This window comes from Oryza brachyantha, chromosome 3, assembly GCF_000231095.2.
Source record: "Oryza brachyantha chromosome 3, ObraRS2, whole genome shotgun sequence".
NCBI classification, from domain to species: Eukaryota; Viridiplantae; Streptophyta; class Magnoliopsida; order Poales; family Poaceae; genus Oryza; species Oryza brachyantha.
Window position 1 is genome coordinate 2,537,755 of NC_023165.2, and position 19,659 is coordinate 2,557,413.

General features: G+C 42.2%; 3 protein-coding genes across 3 annotated transcripts; 2 read left to right on the top strand and 1 right to left on the bottom strand.

Moving 5' to 3' along the window:
• Positions 1 to 70: 70 nt before the first annotated feature.
• Positions 71 to 4,589, top strand: LOC102712149 (cell number regulator 13). The gene is made up of 8 exons (XM_040522554.1): positions 71 to 295; positions 408 to 1,072; positions 1,671 to 2,089; positions 2,399 to 2,505; positions 2,991 to 3,062; positions 3,427 to 3,533; positions 3,897 to 3,990; positions 4,314 to 4,589. The coding sequence occupies exons 2-8, from the start codon at positions 665 to 667 to the stop codon at positions 4,358 to 4,360; spliced, it is 1,254 nt and encodes a 417-aa protein (XP_040378488.1). The 5' UTR covers positions 71 to 295; positions 408 to 664; the 3' UTR covers positions 4,361 to 4,589.
• A 1,136-nt stretch (positions 4,590 to 5,725) lies between these two features.
• On the bottom strand, positions 5,726 to 11,247 carry LOC102712426 (ABC transporter G family member 22-like). The gene is made up of 10 exons (XM_015835797.2): positions 10,744 to 11,247; positions 10,580 to 10,650; positions 10,234 to 10,460; positions 8,530 to 8,685; positions 8,262 to 8,445; positions 7,873 to 8,190; positions 7,500 to 7,787; positions 7,084 to 7,368; positions 6,556 to 6,663; positions 5,726 to 6,266 (listed from the first exon to the last, which is right to left on the bottom strand). Exons 1-10 carry the CDS (start codon positions 11,171 to 11,173, stop codon positions 6,045 to 6,047), a joined length of 2,289 nt encoding a protein of 762 aa, XP_015691283.2. The 5' UTR covers positions 11,174 to 11,247; the 3' UTR covers positions 5,726 to 6,044.
• Positions 11,248 to 14,727: 3,480 nt separating this feature from the next.
• On the top strand, positions 14,728 to 18,879 carry LOC102714084 (FH protein interacting protein FIP2-like). The gene is made up of 11 exons (XM_040522085.1): positions 14,728 to 15,054; positions 15,139 to 15,248; positions 15,336 to 15,470; positions 15,560 to 15,715; positions 15,952 to 16,035; positions 16,229 to 16,275; positions 16,455 to 16,528; positions 16,793 to 16,851; positions 17,304 to 17,363; positions 17,969 to 18,049; positions 18,250 to 18,879. The coding sequence occupies exons 1-11, from the start codon at positions 15,009 to 15,011 to the stop codon at positions 18,301 to 18,303; spliced, it is 906 nt and encodes a 301-aa protein (XP_040378019.1). The 5' UTR covers positions 14,728 to 15,008; the 3' UTR covers positions 18,304 to 18,879.
• Positions 18,880 to 19,659: the final 780 nt, after the last annotated feature.

Consider the following 19,659-nt stretch of genomic DNA (forward strand, 5'->3'; position numbering starts at 1 on the left):
TCTTTTGGATGGTCAGTGAGTCCAAAAGGGGTCAGGTCGTTCTCGTCCCGTAGCACCGAAGCGACCGAGAGCTCGCCGCGCAACGCAACGCATCCTTCTCTCTCGCAGCGGCGCAGCTGCTCTGCCTCATCCTCTCCTCCACTTGCACCTGCAGGTCGCGGCAGCCATTGCCTGCGCTCCACTCCACTCGCAGTTCGCGCGGCTCGAGGGGCTGGGAGAGGAGGCCTCTCGAGTTCCGCCTCGAATTCTGCCCTCTCTCCGGCGAGAAGACCGGAGGCGGCGGAGCCCACAGGAGGTGAGGAAAGCGGTGAAGTTTCTAGAGTTTTGTGGCGGCATTTGGCTGTTTCTGTTTCGGGGATTGTTTTAGCACGAGAAGGAAAAATCTCATCTTGATTTGTTCCTCGCAGGGAGCAGAGGGGGATCGGGAACCTCAATCTCGCCTGCTGCCTCGGTCTGCTCGCAGATCTGCTCCGTTGCACCGTTGATTGCCGGAATCCCCCGAGCTGTTCGTCGCCATGGGTGGTAGAATTGGCTGGGTTTCCTTGATCTTCTCGCTGCACGCCAACTAATCGGGGGCGCATTTGGTTCGTCCCGCCGTTCTAGCCAAGAAATCGAGTGAATTGTGGGAAGGAGAGGGGAAGGCACCCCCGAGTAGACGACGGCAATGGCGTCGTGGGAGAACCTAGGGGAAGTGGCCACCGTCGTGCAGCTGACCGGGTTGGACGCCGGGCGGCTCATCTCCATGATCGTCAAGGCGGCGTCGACGGCGCGGCTGCACAAGCGCAACTGCCGCCGGTTCGCGCAGCACCTCAAGCTCATCGGCGGCCTGCTGGAGCAGCTGCGCGTGTCGGAGCTCAAGAAGTACCCGGAGACCCGCGAGCCGCTGGAGCAACTCGAGGACGCGCTCCGCCGCGCCTACCTGCTCGTCCACTCCTGCCAGGACCGCTCCTACCTCTACCTCCTCGCCATGGGCTGGAACATCGTCTACCAGTTCCGCAAGGCGCAGAACGAGATCGACAACTACCTCCGCCTCGTCCCGCTCATCACGCTCGTCGACAATGCCCGCGTCAGGGTCGGTAACAAGCTCCCATTCTCTCTCTTCTCTCTCAGTGATGCTGCTCTGAAAATCAGCCACTCCCAGTGTTCGTTTGTTTATTCATGTAGTGGAGTGATAGGCCACTAGACTGGACGAGTAGGCTTTTAAGAAATGTTGGTTTTTTTTTAATGGTGATTCCACTCTGGTTGGGATATGCTGATCTAGAGAAAGGGTGGTTGCATCGTTCTTTGATTCTAAAGTATGGCATATGGTATATGGAATGTTTGCTTTTGAGATTGGATGGAAAACGATCGTCTTGGATTCTTGGTGGTTTTCCTGTGTATGGTCTCATGGGGTTCTTGTTTTCTGTTGGTTGGTGTGACCCATAGGATTCTATTGTAGAATCTCTCTTCTGAATATTAGCAGTGTAACGACTTTTTGGTGCTCAATCGTTTTCGCTGTCTATATACATTTGCGAAGGTATGTGTAGATAGGAATCGTTTTTTTAGCTCCAATGCAGTGAGCTCAATCACTAATCATGCCACTTGGCACTATATCATCCTGTATCATCTTTTGTTGCTCCTATCCTTATCATCTTTAGGCTATCCGTCGCCATCCTTCTCTTTTTTTGCAGGAGCGAATGGAATACATTGAGAGGGATCAATGTGAATATTCTTTTGATGAGGAAGACAAGGAGGTTCAAGATGCTCTGTTAAACCCAGATCCTAGTACAAATCCTACAGTAGTGCTCAAGAAGACTCTGTCATGCTCTTATCCAAACTTGCCATTTAACGAAGCGCTTCGAAAGGAAAGTGAGAAGCTCCAAGTGGAACTTCAGAGATCACAAAGCAACATGGATATGGGCCAATGTGAGGTTATTCAACACCTCCTTGGAGTGACTAAAACTGTGGCAAGTTCAATTCCAGATAAATGTGCCACTCCCAAGGTTTCTGAAAAATGTGACTCTAATCTCACAAAAATAAATGAAGAAAGTGCAAAAACATACGATGATGACTCTCCAAAGAAGCAAAAGGATGCCTGTGGTGCACCACGGTTAGTAAGTTTACTTGTTTTCTTTTGGTGACCGTCTCCTTATGATGTGTGTTTCAGTGGTATAAAAAGTCACCGTATCAAATCTTTTCTCATTAAGTAACGTTAATCTGAATCATTACTATGGCCATTCGGGGGAATCACGAAAAATGTGTATACTAAACTGTATGATCGAACAAAAGAGTACTGGACTATGTTGTGATATGAACTTCAAACAGAAATAAAATTATGCACTTATGTCCCTGAAAATGGTTGTGTAGCTGTGTGCACCATAAGACCTTTGATAGTTCTGATAGTATATATCTTTTGCAGAAGTTCTTTGCCATCTTCATATGGCCATGATCTTGTCTCAAGCAGAGGATCATACAGTGATGAGTGGCATGCAGATTTGCTTGGCTGCTGTACAGAACCATCTTTATGTATGTTCATTTACCTTCTCTTTGTACAACGAATTTAATTGTCAAGTTTTAGTTCTGTGCTACATATTAAACCTGGGATGTTGTTAAATTACCCGAGCTATTAACTAGCTATTTAAGTCAATCTTCGTTGTATTCGAAAAGTACAAATTATTTTGTAAAATTAATGTTTTGTACTGTTGGGTACATGTTACCTGGATGAAAGCATAACTCTCAGGGGAATGTTTTTTTAAGTGGAACTGGAATGTGAGAATAGCATTTAATGACCGAGGGACTAGATAAATGCAATGTGTCTTCTTTAGATGAACAATCAAAATGTGTAGTATATACAGGACTTTGCCTTTTTAATGCCAATATGTTGGGGGCATGCTCCAGATTTAAGGAGAAAGAAAATGAGGGACAACATGTGTTTCAGTACTTGTGAGTTATGTGGAAATATTTCTTACACATTTTTGCTTGCCATTTATTTACTTGCTGTGATAACACAGGTTTGAGAACATTCTTTTTCCCATGCGGAACATTCTCAAGGATTGCTTCAATTGCGAAGAACAGGCCCATCTGTAAGAATATTTTCCTGAGAATACTGAATCATGTTGACCGTGATTGTTGATGCTTTCTAAGCTTAATGGCATTTTCCTCCATGACAACCATGTATTATTTACCTCTTCATGTTTTAGTATGGTGCTGTCAATTCTGCATTTCACTAGTAAATTTCAGGGGTGTGCTGTATTTCTTTGATAAACTATAATTAGGCCAACAGACTGGCCTCCCATGTGCACATTTTGATTTCGAAAGTTTGTTGTCAAAAAAGTTTGTATCCATCTTTATACTTCTAAATAGGATGCTGCCACTGTGCCACATCTTCTGCGACTGAATAACTTCTGCAAATATAAAAGCCTGATTCACGCGATGTATTATTTTCAGCTTCTTCAGAAGCATGCAATGATATCATGGCATACTCCCTGATATTATCCTGCTGCTGTTATACTTGCTGTGTGAGGAGAAAGCTTCGACAAAAGCTAAATATTGCGGTAAATATTTCTTGATTTCCCTTGTTTATCATTTTTTCCATCTCAAAAGTAGACATGCTTGGTGTTCATTCAGGAACTACATATTGGCACTACAACTTGGAACTGATATACCTCAGAAATTGTCATCGCTGCATGTTAAAAACACTTAAACAAATTAAAATTAACTGAACTAGACTGTAAATGGAAACCATGGATGATTTTGGCTAAAGGATTATAAATGGAACTAGCTTAACAAGGTGTCTGTTTGTTGAAAGGTCATGTAGAGTTTTACCTGAAAGAATCATCACACACACTATAGAGCGTTCATGTATGTTAAGAGCCTTCTATGTTACTTGAAGCTCTGATTATGGTATGCTTTCCCAGGGAGGTTGCATTGACGATTTCCTATCACATTTGATGTGTTGTTGTTGCGCACTTGTTCAAGAATGGCGGGAAGTTGAGATCCGTGGAGCTTATGGTGAGTTTCCTACTTTGATGTCTTTGTCAACTAACCAATGTGCACATGAATATCGTAGGAAATAACGTGGATGATGGGGGCATGAGCATGATAGCTCAAATTGCCTCCTTGAAAAATAAATGGGAAGGCTGTACTACAGCCCTACAATCTCGAAGCCTTAATTTTAATCTTCTACCATTCTACTTGACTAACATTGTTCGAAGACATTAAGAATAATTATAGGCTTCATGTCAACAAAATCCTGCTTATCTCATAAATACAACTGTATGCAAGAATCGAGTTGTACAGAAAGTATTGATATCTGTATGCCTCATTTCCTGCAGATGAGACTAAGATAAGCCCACCGTCATTTCAATACATGGAACACTGAAAGGCTTGGAGTTCTCTGAAGATATGACCCTAAAGCAACCCCGTTCTCGTACTGCCATAGCAATGACACAGTTACAACATTGTTGTATTTATGCTTACCCTGAATTGTTTGTGTTGGTACCCTGTTTATAGTAACATCAGTTGGTATTGGGCAGAGTCTGTTGTATGTAGTACTTTGTAAAAACATATAACATATTACAGGCCCTCTTAGTGCTCGTCTCTGTTGAAAATGCCTGTATATTTTTAAATCTCTAGCTTTTGAACACAAAAAAGAGAGGGTAAAAATATTCAGTCTCAAATTGCAAATCTCAATGCGGTCTAGAAGCTCAGAAGGAAAACAACTGCAGCAAGTAGATGCTCAATTCATACGAAGACCTTCAACTGAAAAACATTAGATCTCCAATGAGCTTCACTTTACGCGATGAACACAAACTTCTAAGGGTGAAGGTGCTTTTGGCAAATTTGAGTATCTTTTCATGTTACTTTATTTCTCTATAAATTTGGTTAAACTTAAACAATTTTGACTTTAAAAAATATCTTGCAATATAATAACCTCTGTCCTAACAATACTTTAATTTTCACCTATTCCAAGCATACCAATAATTAAAAAAACTAAAATAGCATCCACTTTATTAAATGCCAGTGCAATTGTTTTCAATGTATTTGTTTTTTACTTTCATAAACTTTAATACAGTGCTAACTAAAAAATAAACTCATTTTGGGATAAATAAAAGAAGACATTAATCTTGTTCTGGGACCGATGAATTGAACAGTTTCATAAACTCATCGGTGACGAAGCAGTTCAGGGAGAACGCTGATCCAGTCACCGATAACGATGGTGGGCTGATCTGATTGGGCCTCTACTCTAGGCCCCTAAAACACATGACAGTCACGATGCCTAGATTGGATCCTAGCCGCACAAGTTCGATCGAATCGAAATCGAACGGTTCAGATGACCCTAAGGGGTTCGTAGAAGAAAACTCCGACCCCGGGCAGAGCAGATGATCCACGTATTTGTGCCTATAAATTGACAGCGTTGATCCTATGGCTTAGGCCGTGTTTGGTAAGGAGGGGAGTAAGTTAATTTACCTGATATAGAAAAATTAGTAATAGATTAGTATATAAGTAATTATTTATTAAAAAATATAAAATAAATTAATACAGTTTTTTTAAAATAACATTCCTATAGAAAATTTTTTAAAAAATACACCGTTTAGTAGTTTAGGAAACGTGCGCGCGGAAAACGAGAGAGCTAAGTTAACTTACCGGGGTGGCGAACGCGGCCTTATTCTGTATTTTTGTTATGAAATTTGACAAGCCAGAACTCCTTCGTTTCAAAATCCTAAGGAGCCTAGTCATTTTGATGGTAAAGCAGCAACGACATGGACGTACACATAGCAGGAACCACCATTGAGTTTTGTTGCCAAGTTAAGAAGAAAGTCCTTACAAAAATCATGTAACAAATTTGCGACTTACACTCGTTATTGTTGCCAACAACTGACCTATATATGAGGCAAGTAGGAACAGATACGTCGCGCTCTGAACAAGCAGCAGAAAGACAGAACAGTAAAAAAAGATCCATCTTCTCGTACAAACTTCCCTACATTCAAACAGCTGGTAAGAACGAGTGCCATCCTAGCAGAACCCAGCCAGGCTCCTGTTCAGTGCACTCGACGGCCGATTCGCTAGCTGGCTGAAGTCTTGGTTCTTCTGAGAGACACGTATGCTAAAACCCTGTACCCGATGATCATCGCAACCAGAGCGGCAACTTCTGTCACGCCGTTATCAAGAGGTATGGCATTGATCAGAAAGTCCGGGACAGGATGGTATTGCACCTTCAGCAGTAGCCTGTACGTGTGGTAGTTGAATGACACATAGCGAAGCCAGGATATGAATGGTGGAACCCTCTGTATATCATAGTAGAGAAGAGGGGCGGTGCATTAGACAGAGTTATGATAATGATCCAAACCTCTTGAGAGATTATGTTTCAGATTGGGAAATTTTACTGTCCTTAAAGAAAATACCGGGATATATCATATTTTTTAAGTATAAAACTTGGGTACTGGAGATACTAGGTAACTGAAGGTACTTAAAAAATTATACTAAAAATTTAGCACCTCAACGTTCCAGAACCGTAAAATTTCTCTTCAGTATATCAGTAAGTACTCAGTAATTTCAGATAATGGCCGCTCTCACCTTTACGAAGAACCCTCCTGCTAGCATGAATGTCATGACTGTAACTGAGGCTAGAGTTGTTGCCTTCTTGATATCCAAGAGGGTAGCTCCAATTGCCAATCCTAGTCCCTGCATGTTACTTCTTTTCTTGAGTCTCAGATTTCTAATGTTGTTAATGTCCTTTTGCAATATGTTGTTGTATTGAGATACAAGTATATGATAGATCAATCAAAATGACAAAATGTTTCCTAACTTTATAGATAACACAATGACGGTTAGAACTTCATGGTTGGTATCACGAAAGTTCCTTAGATTAAGTTCTCATCTAGCCATCTATTTAGCATAGTTTTGAGGTCCATCCTACATTCTCTGTCTCACATAACTGGTGCATATATAAACAGCACAAGTTTAACTAACAGAATAAACCTTTTAGAAAATCAAAGATGCTTGCTACCATTCCATCTCTTATATAGGTTTCCTCCATTTAAAAAGGTTAGAACTATGAGATGGCAATAGAATTAAACCACAATTTAGCTCGGAGTTTCGGACCTGAGCAGCAATGATGCTGAGAAAGACTGTCAGCACGCTAAAAAAGAAATGTGCGGCAGTTGCTTTGAGGCCTGCCATGAAGTAGACAATCACCATAAATATGAGTGGAAGGAAAAGGTCTAGTGGCAGATCACTTGTCGTTCTGGCCAAGAAGTATGCACTGAGCTTGTACATGTCAGCTGCTCGCTCCTTGTTCAACATTGCCCTCTCTTGTGGGAATGTGAAAATGGCAGTAAATACAGGAAAGAAACCCCAAAACACAGCTATGAAAAACAGTAATCCTGCCTGCATACACGAGATAAAATTATATCACAATACTAATCATGCATACCCGAGATGATATAATTAAACCATTTCACATGAATCAAATTTTCTTTGATTTAAAACGAACCACATGATTGCTGCCATCTATATACCTGATCTTGTAGATCTTTTGGTGTGGAGGGATCAGAGTGCCACCAGAGTAAACCTAAGATAACCGACGTTGCTATGACCTGGGTAATTCTCATCCAGCTCAAATAATCATGTCTCCGTTCTTTGATCCCTCTACAGAAGAGGATGGAATATTGCTGCCACCAGCTAGTGCCCCACTCGCGCTTTGATGATGTTATAGTTGCCTTCAAATCATCACTGATTGGAAGTGGATCTAGAAGCTTGTTCTTCTCCTTGTATGCCACTCGATTCTCATAGGCGTCTACAAGATACTGCATGAAATAACATATAAATTATTCAGATATCTAAAACCAACCCTCAACTCATAACACCAGCACATTGCTTTCATGTCGTCACCTCATGAACATCTTGTGCTGATGGCTTGTAGTCATTCTTGGTATTATTTTGCGGGTTTTGATTTTCCATGTGCACTTTGTCATCTAACTCAGAAGGAACAGAAACATCAGTAGTGTTTCCGTTGGCGAGATCCAGTAGAAACTCTGCTGGGTTCATTGCGATAAGAGGGGTGCACCCAATGGACTGAAAGTAGGGCATGGCTTCAGATGCCTTCCCAAAATAGAGCAAACTTCCTCTTCCCAGGAGGATAAGCTTGTCAAACTTATGAAATAATCTGCTAGACGGTTGATGGATCGTTGTTATTACTGTCTTCCCATCCTACAACATGTCAAAAAGGTTAAAGATGGATTGAACTAACTGCCAGCTAATGTGTAATACTCTCATATCACCTCAGCGATGTCATGCAGAAGTTGAATTATCCTGAGAGCTGTAGTTGAATCTAACCCAGATGTCGGCTCATCGAGAAAAAGTAAAGATGGATTGACTATGATCTCATTTCCAATGCAAACTCTTTTCCTTTCACCCCCTGAAACCCCACGCACAAAAGACCCTCCAATCATTGTGTCCTGGCACCTTCAAACATCACTAGATGATTAATTAAGCTAATCTATAAGATTAGGTGAATGCAACCAGGAAATGAAAGATTATGCAAACTACCTTTCGAGGCCAAGTTCATATATGATGTCCATTGTTCGTTCTTCCTTTTGTTGCCTTGTCATTGTTCTTGGGAGACGAAGTAGTGCTGCGTAAGTCAACGTCTCCTTTACAGTAAGATGGGTAAAAAGGACATCATCTTGAGTCACAAATCCAATCCTGAAAAACGAATATAAAGCCAATTATTCAGCAACACTGTTTACTATTGGACAAACTCTGAATCAGGTTGTCCATATATACAGGCTCAAGCTCAACTTTGGTGCTTTGAGCCTCTGATGATCCAAACCACAGCTAAAGCAGATGTTTTGCATATATAGACTTGTAGAAGATAGTTAGTCTAGTCAGGTAGTGCAAAATTGATAACAATAAGGAACCGAGATAACAAGAAGGGAAAAAGGACAGTGGTACATGGTGTTCTGTCTGGATGTCTGACCAGCTTTAGTAGGTTACGCCAACAAAAATTCAAAGGATTAAGCAGAAGCACAGGTAGAGCCCAAGGCAATTGTGTTGACAAAGACAAGCAGCATCCAAAGGAATGACAGGACAGAGAACCTGGCGTGGTGATGTTTAAGACGAAATGGACCTCTGAACACCGGAGAACTGCAGGACGAAATGAGGTCAAGCCTCAGAAGATCCAACTGTTCATTGATGGTTAGGCAAGTACCGAAGTACGCCATCTTTCAGTCCTTCCCAATATTTCGGTGAGGAAATATGTCGAACAGTTCATCGGCAAGAAGCGCAAGACTGAAACCTGATACCATCAACGCGAGCTACCAGCCCTACTACATGATGCGGGCATGGCGAGGAGCGCGGCAGGCGAACCGTCGAACGCCCCGACCGTTCTCCGGCCGCAGAAGCCGCCGGAGTTTCGATGAGGCGACGACGCGACGACAGTCATGGGGCTGTAGCGCGGCCGAGAGGCGGCAACCAACAAAAGGTGGACAAATCCAGAAAGAGAACGGCCCATGTGCGGGGACGAGCGACTGGGCCACCCAATTCGGCCCAAACCACTGTCTCGGCCCGTGTGGGCCGCTCGTTCCAGGCCCACGGCGATGCAGATGACAGAATGACAGGTGCACCTCCCAGCGTCCGACACGTCAGATCAGCAGTTCCCCAACGGCCAAGGCAGGGAAGCTGGAACAAGACAGTGTCACTGTACCGTAGCCGCCATGAGCAGGTAGCTCGACTAGCCGATTAGCGAGATAACCGTGAGCCCTGCCTTACTAATCTCTCCTTTAATTTATTATAGCTACAGACGCACAGCCACACAGAGGCTACGCATGCAAGCAACGGCCGATCCGTCTCATCTACACCCATCACATCACCCAATGAGATATTCGCAATTAGGGCTCGCAATTCCTTAATTGAAATGTTAGAACAATAACAGAGTATCACTTGTTTGAATTATTATTGTAAGACTGCAGCTAAAAAATTGTAAAAGTTTCATTTTAACTATAATTCAAGTGGCAACTTTACAAAATAGAAAAAATATGATGACAAATTTGTAAAAAGTCCATATTATTATTTGTCGCCCTAATTGATTAGCTAATTAATAATTAATAACCCTGGGCCCAGAGGAATAAATTGATTATGCCAAGTGTACAAACAAGTGCATGCTACGGAGTAACTAACTAATTAATTAATTAATGCGCTGCATGCATGATGCATCTATTGCACGAGAGTGATGAGCTTTCTTTTCAGTGTTACCTGCGCTTGAGGGATTTGCCGTATGGCTCGTCGTTGTAGGAGACGCAGCCTTCAACGGCGCCGGCGCCGGTGACCCTCCCGCCGAGGATGCTGAGAAGCGTCGTCTTGCCGCTGCCGGAAGGGCCCATCAGCGCCAGCACCTCGCCGGGGGCAGCCGACCCGGATATCCCGGTCAGGATCTCCCTCGGCGTCCCCTTCACCGCCACCTTGTACTTCACCTCCGCGAACTACATGTGCGTGGATGCATGTCGACCATTGTAGCAAGCATTAGCTCAGTGAAGTGAAGGTCGATCGCATGGCGGCGTCCATGGAGTTTGGGGGTGCATGCGTTGGTGGGTTCAATTACCTTGAGATATATCGGCAAGGTCGGCTCCGTCATCAGCTTCTTCCTCGGCGTCCCGGCCTCGATGTCCATTGCTGCACATCGAGAATGAAACGCATGTGCAGTTAGGTCAGTACGTGCGTGGCCGAGAAGAGGAGGAGGAGGTGTGCATGGTGGTGGGTGCGTACTGTTCTCGTCGTCGCTGAAGGGAGGGAGCTCGGCGGAGGACGTGATGTCCTGGGGAGGAGGGGTGAAGCCGGTGAAGGTGAAGGAGAAGCCGAGGCTGGCGCTGGAGGCGCGGCTGAGCGCGGCGCCGCTGCTGACGAGGTCCTCCATGTCGAGCTTGAGCTGCGCGCTGCGGGACTTGCGGATGTGGCTGTACCCGTGGCTGTTCCCGCCGGCGCCGGCGCCGCCCGACGCCGAGCGCTTCCCGAAGCTGGACTTGCGCGACAGGCTCGTCCCGTCCGCCGCGCCGCTCAGCACCGTCTCCGCCGACGCCGTCCTGCTCAGCGACGACGACGACTGCGCCGTCGACGACGGCGCCAGCTGCTCCGACCTCGTCCTCCCGATGCCCCCGCCCGTACTGTCCATCATCGGCTTCTCCATTATCGACTCCATGTCACACACACATATTATACTCACGTAACGCGTGCGAGCTAGCTTAGCTTTTGCACGAGACGTACGAGCCGTTATATACAGTGATGTGGTGGATTGTGGAGAGGGGAGGGAGGGGGCGGGGAGTGAGGGCGACCGGCGACGGGCGGAGGGGCAGGGGCGCGCCAGCGAAGCTTGGCGGCGGGTGTGTGGGACGCGCGCGCATTGATGGAGCGGGGAAAGCGCGGGTGTGGCTGGGCGCGCTCCGGCTGCCACCTTCCACACATGCCGGCCTCACGACGACGTATCGCCCAGGGCACCCGCGGCTAGCTAGCCCGCGACAGCGACCCCGATCCCTCCCTCGCGGCCCTCTCGCCGAGCCGAGCCGGGGAGGAGCGCGCGCGGCGAGGCAAATGCACGCACCAATTCCCCTGCAGCCTGCAGATCGATCAGCTCTCATCGAGAGCGCGCGCGGCGGTTTTCGCTCGGCTGAGTTGATTTGATAGATAGCCCTGGGGACAAACTGTCGACAAGATGTCTCTTAGCTGTTCACATATTATCTCCGTTAAATCAAAAATTCAGTTTTACGTTTACGTCTGTCCATTTATCTTATTTAAAAAAGTTATATAATTATTAACTATTTTGCTATAATTTAATTTATTATTATATGTACTTTAGGTTTAACTTATAACATATTTAAATAAAATTAATAAGACGAATGGTCAAAATAGATAAAATACACACGGTGTCATATAAAAAGCATGAAAAAGGTATTATCTAAATATAAAATTAGAAAAGTAAAGATCTTATATAAAAATTGTAGAAACATTACCCTACCGAAATGGGTTGGTTCATATCGATTTTTATATGTTCGACAGAACTTATGACATATTGACACAGAGCTCTTGGCTTGCTGACCTGGGGAGACATTTTAAAGACAGTCCTTGAACTACCAACCGTCGATGAGGGTAACAAAGAAGGAAGCAATTTTTTTTTAGCACACCGCTATATGTATACCCGTTACTTGCATGTCATCTAAATAGTCATCAAAAATCATAAAAAAATTTAACAATATAGTTTAATATGAGTTATATCACTCTAACAACATGCAAGTTTAAATTCAAATTTTATAAGTTGTAGCAAAAATAACAAAAATAATTATGAATATGTGTATACTTAGTTTCAGTTTTGTTTGTTTTTTTCTATAACTTGTAGAAGTTAAATTTAAACTTGCATGTTTATAGAGTGATATAAATCATATTAATTTATCTTGTAAATTTTTTTCATAGTTTTAATGACTGTTTATATGACATACAAGCACACGGGTATACCTACACCGTGTGCTAAAATCTGTTTAACACTCGTCGAATTGGGGTGTACGATAAGCTATTGATGCGATAGGTGAGCCCTATAACCCTATTGAAATTGAGGGGTTCATTAAAGTATTGCCATTTGTTCGATAGGGCTCTATTGATCAAGCAAAGTCCAGCCCATCCTATTTCTAAACTTCGTAATTTTATATTTAAATGACCCTAAATGATATTATTTAATATAATATAGTATCAACACTTTTGTTTTATTATAAATTATTTTAAGTCTATTCTAAGTCAAACACTTTCGACATTGATCGAGTTTATAAAAAATATACTACTTCGTTCTAATGCGATGCGAGTATTTCCGATATTTGAATCTGGTACCAAAGTATAAATATTTCTGACACTATTTAAATTACTACTTATACAATCAATCACTTTACATTCAAAATTATTCCCATTTAATCTCACCCTACCCTTCCATCTTAACTCATTCTTTATTTATTAAAGGGCACTGCAGTTTTCTTTTCTCAACCTTAATCCCAGCTTAAGAAGCTACAAATGCTAATATTTTTGGACAGAAACAATAGCAACTTTTATAACACAAAATAATACTATAGAAATATATTGCACAATGGATTAAATGAAACTAATTTAATAATGTACACATCAGTATTACTTTTTTATAGTACTGGTCAAATATAAAAAGATTTGATTTAAAATAACCTTAAATTAACTTATTATGAAATCGATAGAGTACATAATTATTATGAAATCTTTGATAAACTGGTAAAATAGAGTTTATAAAATATAATCCCTGGTACCCCCGGATAGTAGCAGGTATATGGACCAGTTACAGGGAGATGGATTTTGATATTTACATTTTTTAAGTCATCTAATTAGTCATAAAATATTAAAAATTGACAAGATATAGTAATATAAGGTTTCTAACTCCACAAGTTTAAACTAGAAGCAATTTTATCATACTTGAGAAGGTACCAGGAGGTATTACTGTTTTAAAATTTGGTATCTCTTGTACCTTACGTATTAAAATTTACTAAATTTTATATAGAAAATAGTGATATCTCTTAGTAATAAAGCCTAAGGTAGATGAGATGCTGTCAACCAGAGAGCCCTCGCTGGTGTTTGTTGTTGACAAGATGTGGAGTAGGCGAGTGGTTGTGGCTGGGGTGTGTACGTTTGCACGGTCCTTTCCTGAATGTTAGTGACAAGGAAATTTTTGTCCTCGGAGAGGAAAAAGAATGGTCTAAGGACCGGACACCGACCGACGCACACCAATCGGGAAAAGGCATTAGGCTGTGTGTAGTTCCCAAAATTTTTTTAAGAAGATCACCTCGATACGTATGGTTAATATTTAAAGTATTAAACATAGTCTAGTTGTAAAAAAATTTTAGATTTCATCTGACGAATCTTTTGAGTCTAATTAATCTATCATTAGCCACTATAGCACTTATAGCTAATTATGTACTAGTAGTAATTATGCTCAAAAGATTCATCTCATAATTTCTCCATAACAGTGTAATTAGTTTAAATTTTAAATATTCATGTATATTTAATGTTTTATTTAGATGTTGAAAGATTCGATATGATATTTTTGAGAAAATTTTTTGAGAACTAAACATGCGCTTAGTCCATTACCATCCCTTTCATGGGTATTATTGACCTCTGGGTTAAAGCACTCTGCTGCTCCATTTATTGCGAAATATGACGAGACATACACGTAACGGAACGTGTGCAGGACTGTAGTTTGACCCAAAAAAAAAAGAGGTGTTCTTCTTCGGTCATTGAGCTGTCGTTCTTCGTTGAGATCTTTTTACTAGAAAAACCAACTTATTAATAATTAGAAAACTATTTCTAAAAATATATATATATATATATGCTCTTAGCAATCTTCTAAAATAAAAATAAGCTACAGTAAAATTTAAAATAACTTCAAAATTTAAATTTTATTTTACAAGTATAATTATAGGCGAAAGGATGACGATGGTAGCGGTAGACGGCAGAAGCTACAGCTGCTCGCCGCGAGCAGCTCTTGGGCCGGAAAGAGATTCCGATTCCGGCCCGTTAAATGTTGGGCCTGAACGGGATTACGGCCTTCATGAGGCCTGTATTATAGTTCGGCCGGAACGGGATTCCGGCCCACGTGAGGCCTGTTTAACTATACATGGGCCGGAGCAAGACGCCGGCGTACGTGCGGCTCGGCTCGGCTCGGCGCGACCGCCCACCCTCGCCGCGGTGCAGCACACGCCACGAGTTCCGCGCCGGAGTGCTTCGGCTCCGGTAGGGCGCCGCGGCGGCGGAGGGAGGCGGCGGCGTGCCCGGTGCCCCCCCATCTGGGGCTCTGGCCCGGTGGCAGGTAGAGGGGCTGGGAAGGTAGCTGGAGGGGGGACGGGCTCTCCGGCTCTCCCCACCAGAACCCACAGATCTTCCTCCGCACTTCTTCTACTCGCGCTCACGCGCCTTGCCCATCTCGCGTCGGCCGGAACCGGAGCCGGTTAACCCGTTGCCGCGACGCAGCCGCGGCGATGCAGTCGTCGGAGCCCTCCTCCTCCCCGATCTTCCTCAACATCGGTACCGTTTCTCAAACTCGCGCCGTCCCCAGTTCCCCACCCGGTTTGCGTCAATTTTGAGGCTGATGTTGGCTATGGCGCCCAGGGGGCAAGCATTACGCGACCACCGTGGAGACGCTCACGCAGCGGGAGCCCAACTCCATGCTCGCCGCCATGTTCAGCGGGAGGCACACGCTCCCCCGCCACCCGGACACGGTGCGTTGCGTTCCCTCCTCATCAGTGGAGCTCTTTCGGGTGACGTTTCTCGGAGCTGTAGCCTGATCGAGTGAATGGTGGGCGCAGGGCATGGTGTTCGTGGACAGGGACGGAAAGCACTTCAGGCATATCCTCAACTGGCTCAGGGACGGCGCCGTCCCAGCCATGTCGGAGTCCGAGTGCCAGCAGCTCCTGCGAGAAGCGGAGTACTACCAGTTGCTCGTAATAGGAATTCTCGATTGCAACTTCTTCGATTCATCGGTTCCAGCTTCCGACCAGCCGTTGTGAAAACATGATGGTTTGTTTTCCAGGGTTTGGCTGATTGCATAAATGAGATTTTGGGTTGGAAAAAGGATGAGAATTTGTTGGAAGCCGAATTGACACGCAAGGATGTGATCAAGTGCATCCAGGCTCCGAAAGTCAGATTTCGTGGTGTAAATCTTTCTGGCCTTGATCTATCCAAACTTGTAAGGTCTTATTATTGTTATCTATTGAAATTGCTCATATTAAGTTATTACTATACCATTCTATAATCTTAGCAACTCTGATTACTGTACACACAGCTTGTGTGTGTGTGTGTGTGTGTGTGTGTTTTAATTTTGTATATATTCAACAGAAGTCAATAAAATAAAATTACCGTTTTCTTTAGTTTCTTGTTATTTCGCGACTTCAACTATTATCAATGCAATTTCATGGTCTACAGGACTTATCAGAGGTGGACTTCAGTTATGCATGCATAAAGAATGCCAATTTTTGCTCTGCTTATCTTCGCAAAGCAAAGTTCAGGGTATGCTATTCACACCCAAGTTCCTCATTGTTTATCTACTTTTGATGGGGTAGCGACCTTAGGAACTATGAGAGCTATTTAATATTTTAAGGCATTTTAGTTCTATGCCACCAGCTAAAGGATTATCTGAGACTTACTTGTATGATTGTCAAATGTTGTATCAGTAATACCTTACCTTGAATGTTCTTGACAGCGGACAGAAGCTACTTGTTCTTCAGTCCAGAGTGCAAATTTACATGAGTAAGATGGCCCAAGAGCTTATTTTTGGCTTGTACATAGGCTCTAAGATGGACATGCTCTATCCTTTTACCTTCTTCTTTGTATTCGGTGCATAAGCAACCAGCTAGCCATCCATTCCTCCTGTTTGTGTTATTTTTATTTCTCTGTGATATTTGTAATTGTTTGATTCGGAATAATAGGTGTGAGCTTATTGGAGCAAATCTTGAAGGATCTGTTCTAGATAAAGCAAACCTTCAAAGTGCAAACCTACAGGGTATGAATCTTCTTTTTACCTGTCGTTAGTCTTATGTTTATTTGTTCTTGTATTTTTATTTTTACCTACAGGGTATGCTCAACCTTATGCTGTTTCGTCATTTTCTTGGATTTTGACATCTTTTTCACAAGTGGAGATTATTGCCCATATAGTATTAGACACTGTATCTGCTTTCACTACTGTTTGGGGTGTGCTAATTGATTTTACCATATTTTTCTAGAAACTAAGTAGGAAATGGTTTGAGTTACTAGGTTTATTTTGCAGATGCATGTTTAAAGGATTGTTCCTTCATTGAAACGGATCTTCATTCTGCTCATTTACAGGTTTGCAAGCTATAGCACTCAGTGTGTTACATAAAAATTCCCAGATTCTTGCTCTGCCACTCTGCTAACATATTGCATTCCTGATCAATATACAAGAGAAAAAGTGTCAAATCATGATGAGCATTAGCATAAAGCAAAGCATGGCCTTTCATTGTTTTGTTTGTTTTATTTGTTAGTTTTCTGCTGCTAGAGGTGATCGAATATCTACTTTCCGTCTTTGCAATATTTTGTACCATTCAAACTTCCAAATATGGCTCCAGAATTCTTTATAAATGGACACACAGAGACATATTTTGTCTGTATAGGACTGTGCCATCTCTTCCTAAATAGTTAAATACAGGCATAGAAGGTCCTCCTTACATGATTGGTTTTGGTAACTTAAAGTACATTGGTATTTGGGTTCTGATTATCATTTCCTCTATGTCTTACTGTCGGTCCAACTGGATTTTCAGGGTGCTAACCTTATGGGTGCCAACTTGAGTGGAGCTAATCTTGAAGGGGCCAACCTCAAGGTAACAAAAAACCTCGTTCAACCTGCACTTTCATCCTGCTTGTTATATATATTAGGCCTTAAGGAATCTACTTGAGGAGGTTTGCCACATAGATCATACACAAAGGCAGAAAATTTAATTCAAATGTGACTATGCTGCTCTTTATTCCAAGCTTGAAATAGATGTCTGAAGTTGCACTAGGGAATAGCTCTAGAATAAAATCACCAGGAGATTTCCAAAGGGTTGAAGTAATGCTGTGATGTGCACATCATGTTTTGCTTGCAAAATTTTAATAAATAGAAATTTGCGAAAGAAACATTATCATGTGGTAATTATGTTAATCAAGTAATCTTGCATACATGCTTGACATGAATGAAAATGGTTTGACCCGTAGTAAGCTTTGATAATTGTCCAAACCCTTTATATTGAACCATGAACTCTGACACTGTGATGTCTTGTACATATGGCTAATTTATTGTGTGTACTGAAGTTTACATTAATGAAAGGTCATTGGCATTAACACCAAGCCCTCTTTTCTGGTGTCTCATCTGACAGTAGATTCAATTCCTTGTGTTCATTTTGTCACTCAAATCTCTTATTCCTAGCTAAGCTAGTCTGGTCTGCAGGGAGCTAAGTTGGCCGGTACAAACCTGGAGGGTGCAAATCTTCAGCGAGCCTACTTACGAGAAGTTGATTTGCGTGAGACTGTATGTTCTACATCCTGCTTTCTGTTTCTTTCCTCTTCAGCTACCTTAACAGTGAATGTTTTAATTTCACTCTGACAAAATTTGGGGGTCAAAAGTACTTATATTCTTTATTCCAGTCGTTTGCAAATATGAAGCTGTAGGGATGAGGGGGATACAGAATTTAAGCTCGCTTCTTAAGATTTTTTTTCTTTGATGAACAGCATTTAACTGGTGCTAAGCTTGGAGGCGCAAATTTGCTTGGAGCTTGCAGATAGTACCGAGGAGAAACTTATATCCTCTACATTTACAATTAAACTGGAACTTGTGCCTTATACCTAACATGATCTTGCCTGCACCAACTGTTGTTCAGGGAAATAGTTCCTTGGTATCGACTGCAGATAGTCACACAGCTTTAGCCGCTTGTTGTACACTATATACTTGTCACATTCCTCTGATTCAAAAGTTCGATGATGAACTGTAGGATGTTTTAAGGGTATATGTATAGGAAGCGGATCATCTGATGTTAAGTCAGAGGGACGTCGTCGATGATATGTGGGCCCCACCATCCATGGGCCCACATGTCAGTGCCTTGAGTCTATCTGACTCGCCAGACGATCTCGTTCCATATGTATATTAGTCAAGGGTGTTTTGTACTCGGTTTATATGCTCTTTGAGAGCCTAAGTCCATCAATCAATGGTTCAATCCCCAAGTTCCTCCCTTGTTCTAGCTCGTGTCAGGCTGCAGCTAGTTGCTTAGTATCATCATGGATAGAAGATGTTCTATACATTCAAAAATAGGAAATGTTCTGCATATCTATTTGGGATACCCATGCGTTGCAATGAGATTTTATTAAAAAACATTATTAGTATGTTATTAGAGTAGAGCTAATAAAAATGGTTTGATATATAAATTTTTGTTGGTTCAAAAATAGGAGGAAGTTTGTGACGGGATAGGTGCCAGATTGACCACCCACACCACTGTTACTCTTTACAGGAGAATAAATTAGCTGTGGAAATTTTAGGGGGAAACATATCTTCATTGATGTGCAAGCATTTTTCTTATGATTCAGGGTATGAACCGTTAGATTTAATCCATTAATCACTTAAACCTATCCATAATATGCTATGATGAATTTGAAATGGTGCCTCTAGAATTTAATGGACCAGATAGTTCTAACATTAATAACCTAGGATCGATGGATAAATCTTTCTAGTTGTTTGTACTCATATTACCTATTTTATTTATACTCATTTAATACATGTAAACTCGAATCTAAGATTTTTAAACTCATGTTTACGCTACAAAATTTATTAAATTTAACTGAAATTTGGTGGGATGGTTTATTATGTACAAGACCAACTTGATACAAACTTTGATCCATCTCTAAATACGAGACCTACATTTGTCTCTTGTTCTATTAATTAGGCTATCTATGGATAACCTATTCACACAATGAGCACATCATGAATTGATCCTATTAAACTATAGGTTCATGAACTTAATAAAAATGCTTAGTTTAATCTATATACTAACCATTATCCTTACTTATATATGATCATCCACTCTTCAATTAGAGAAGCCGTAGCCCATAGCATCAACAGGTGAGCCTGACTTTTTGGATGATCCCTTG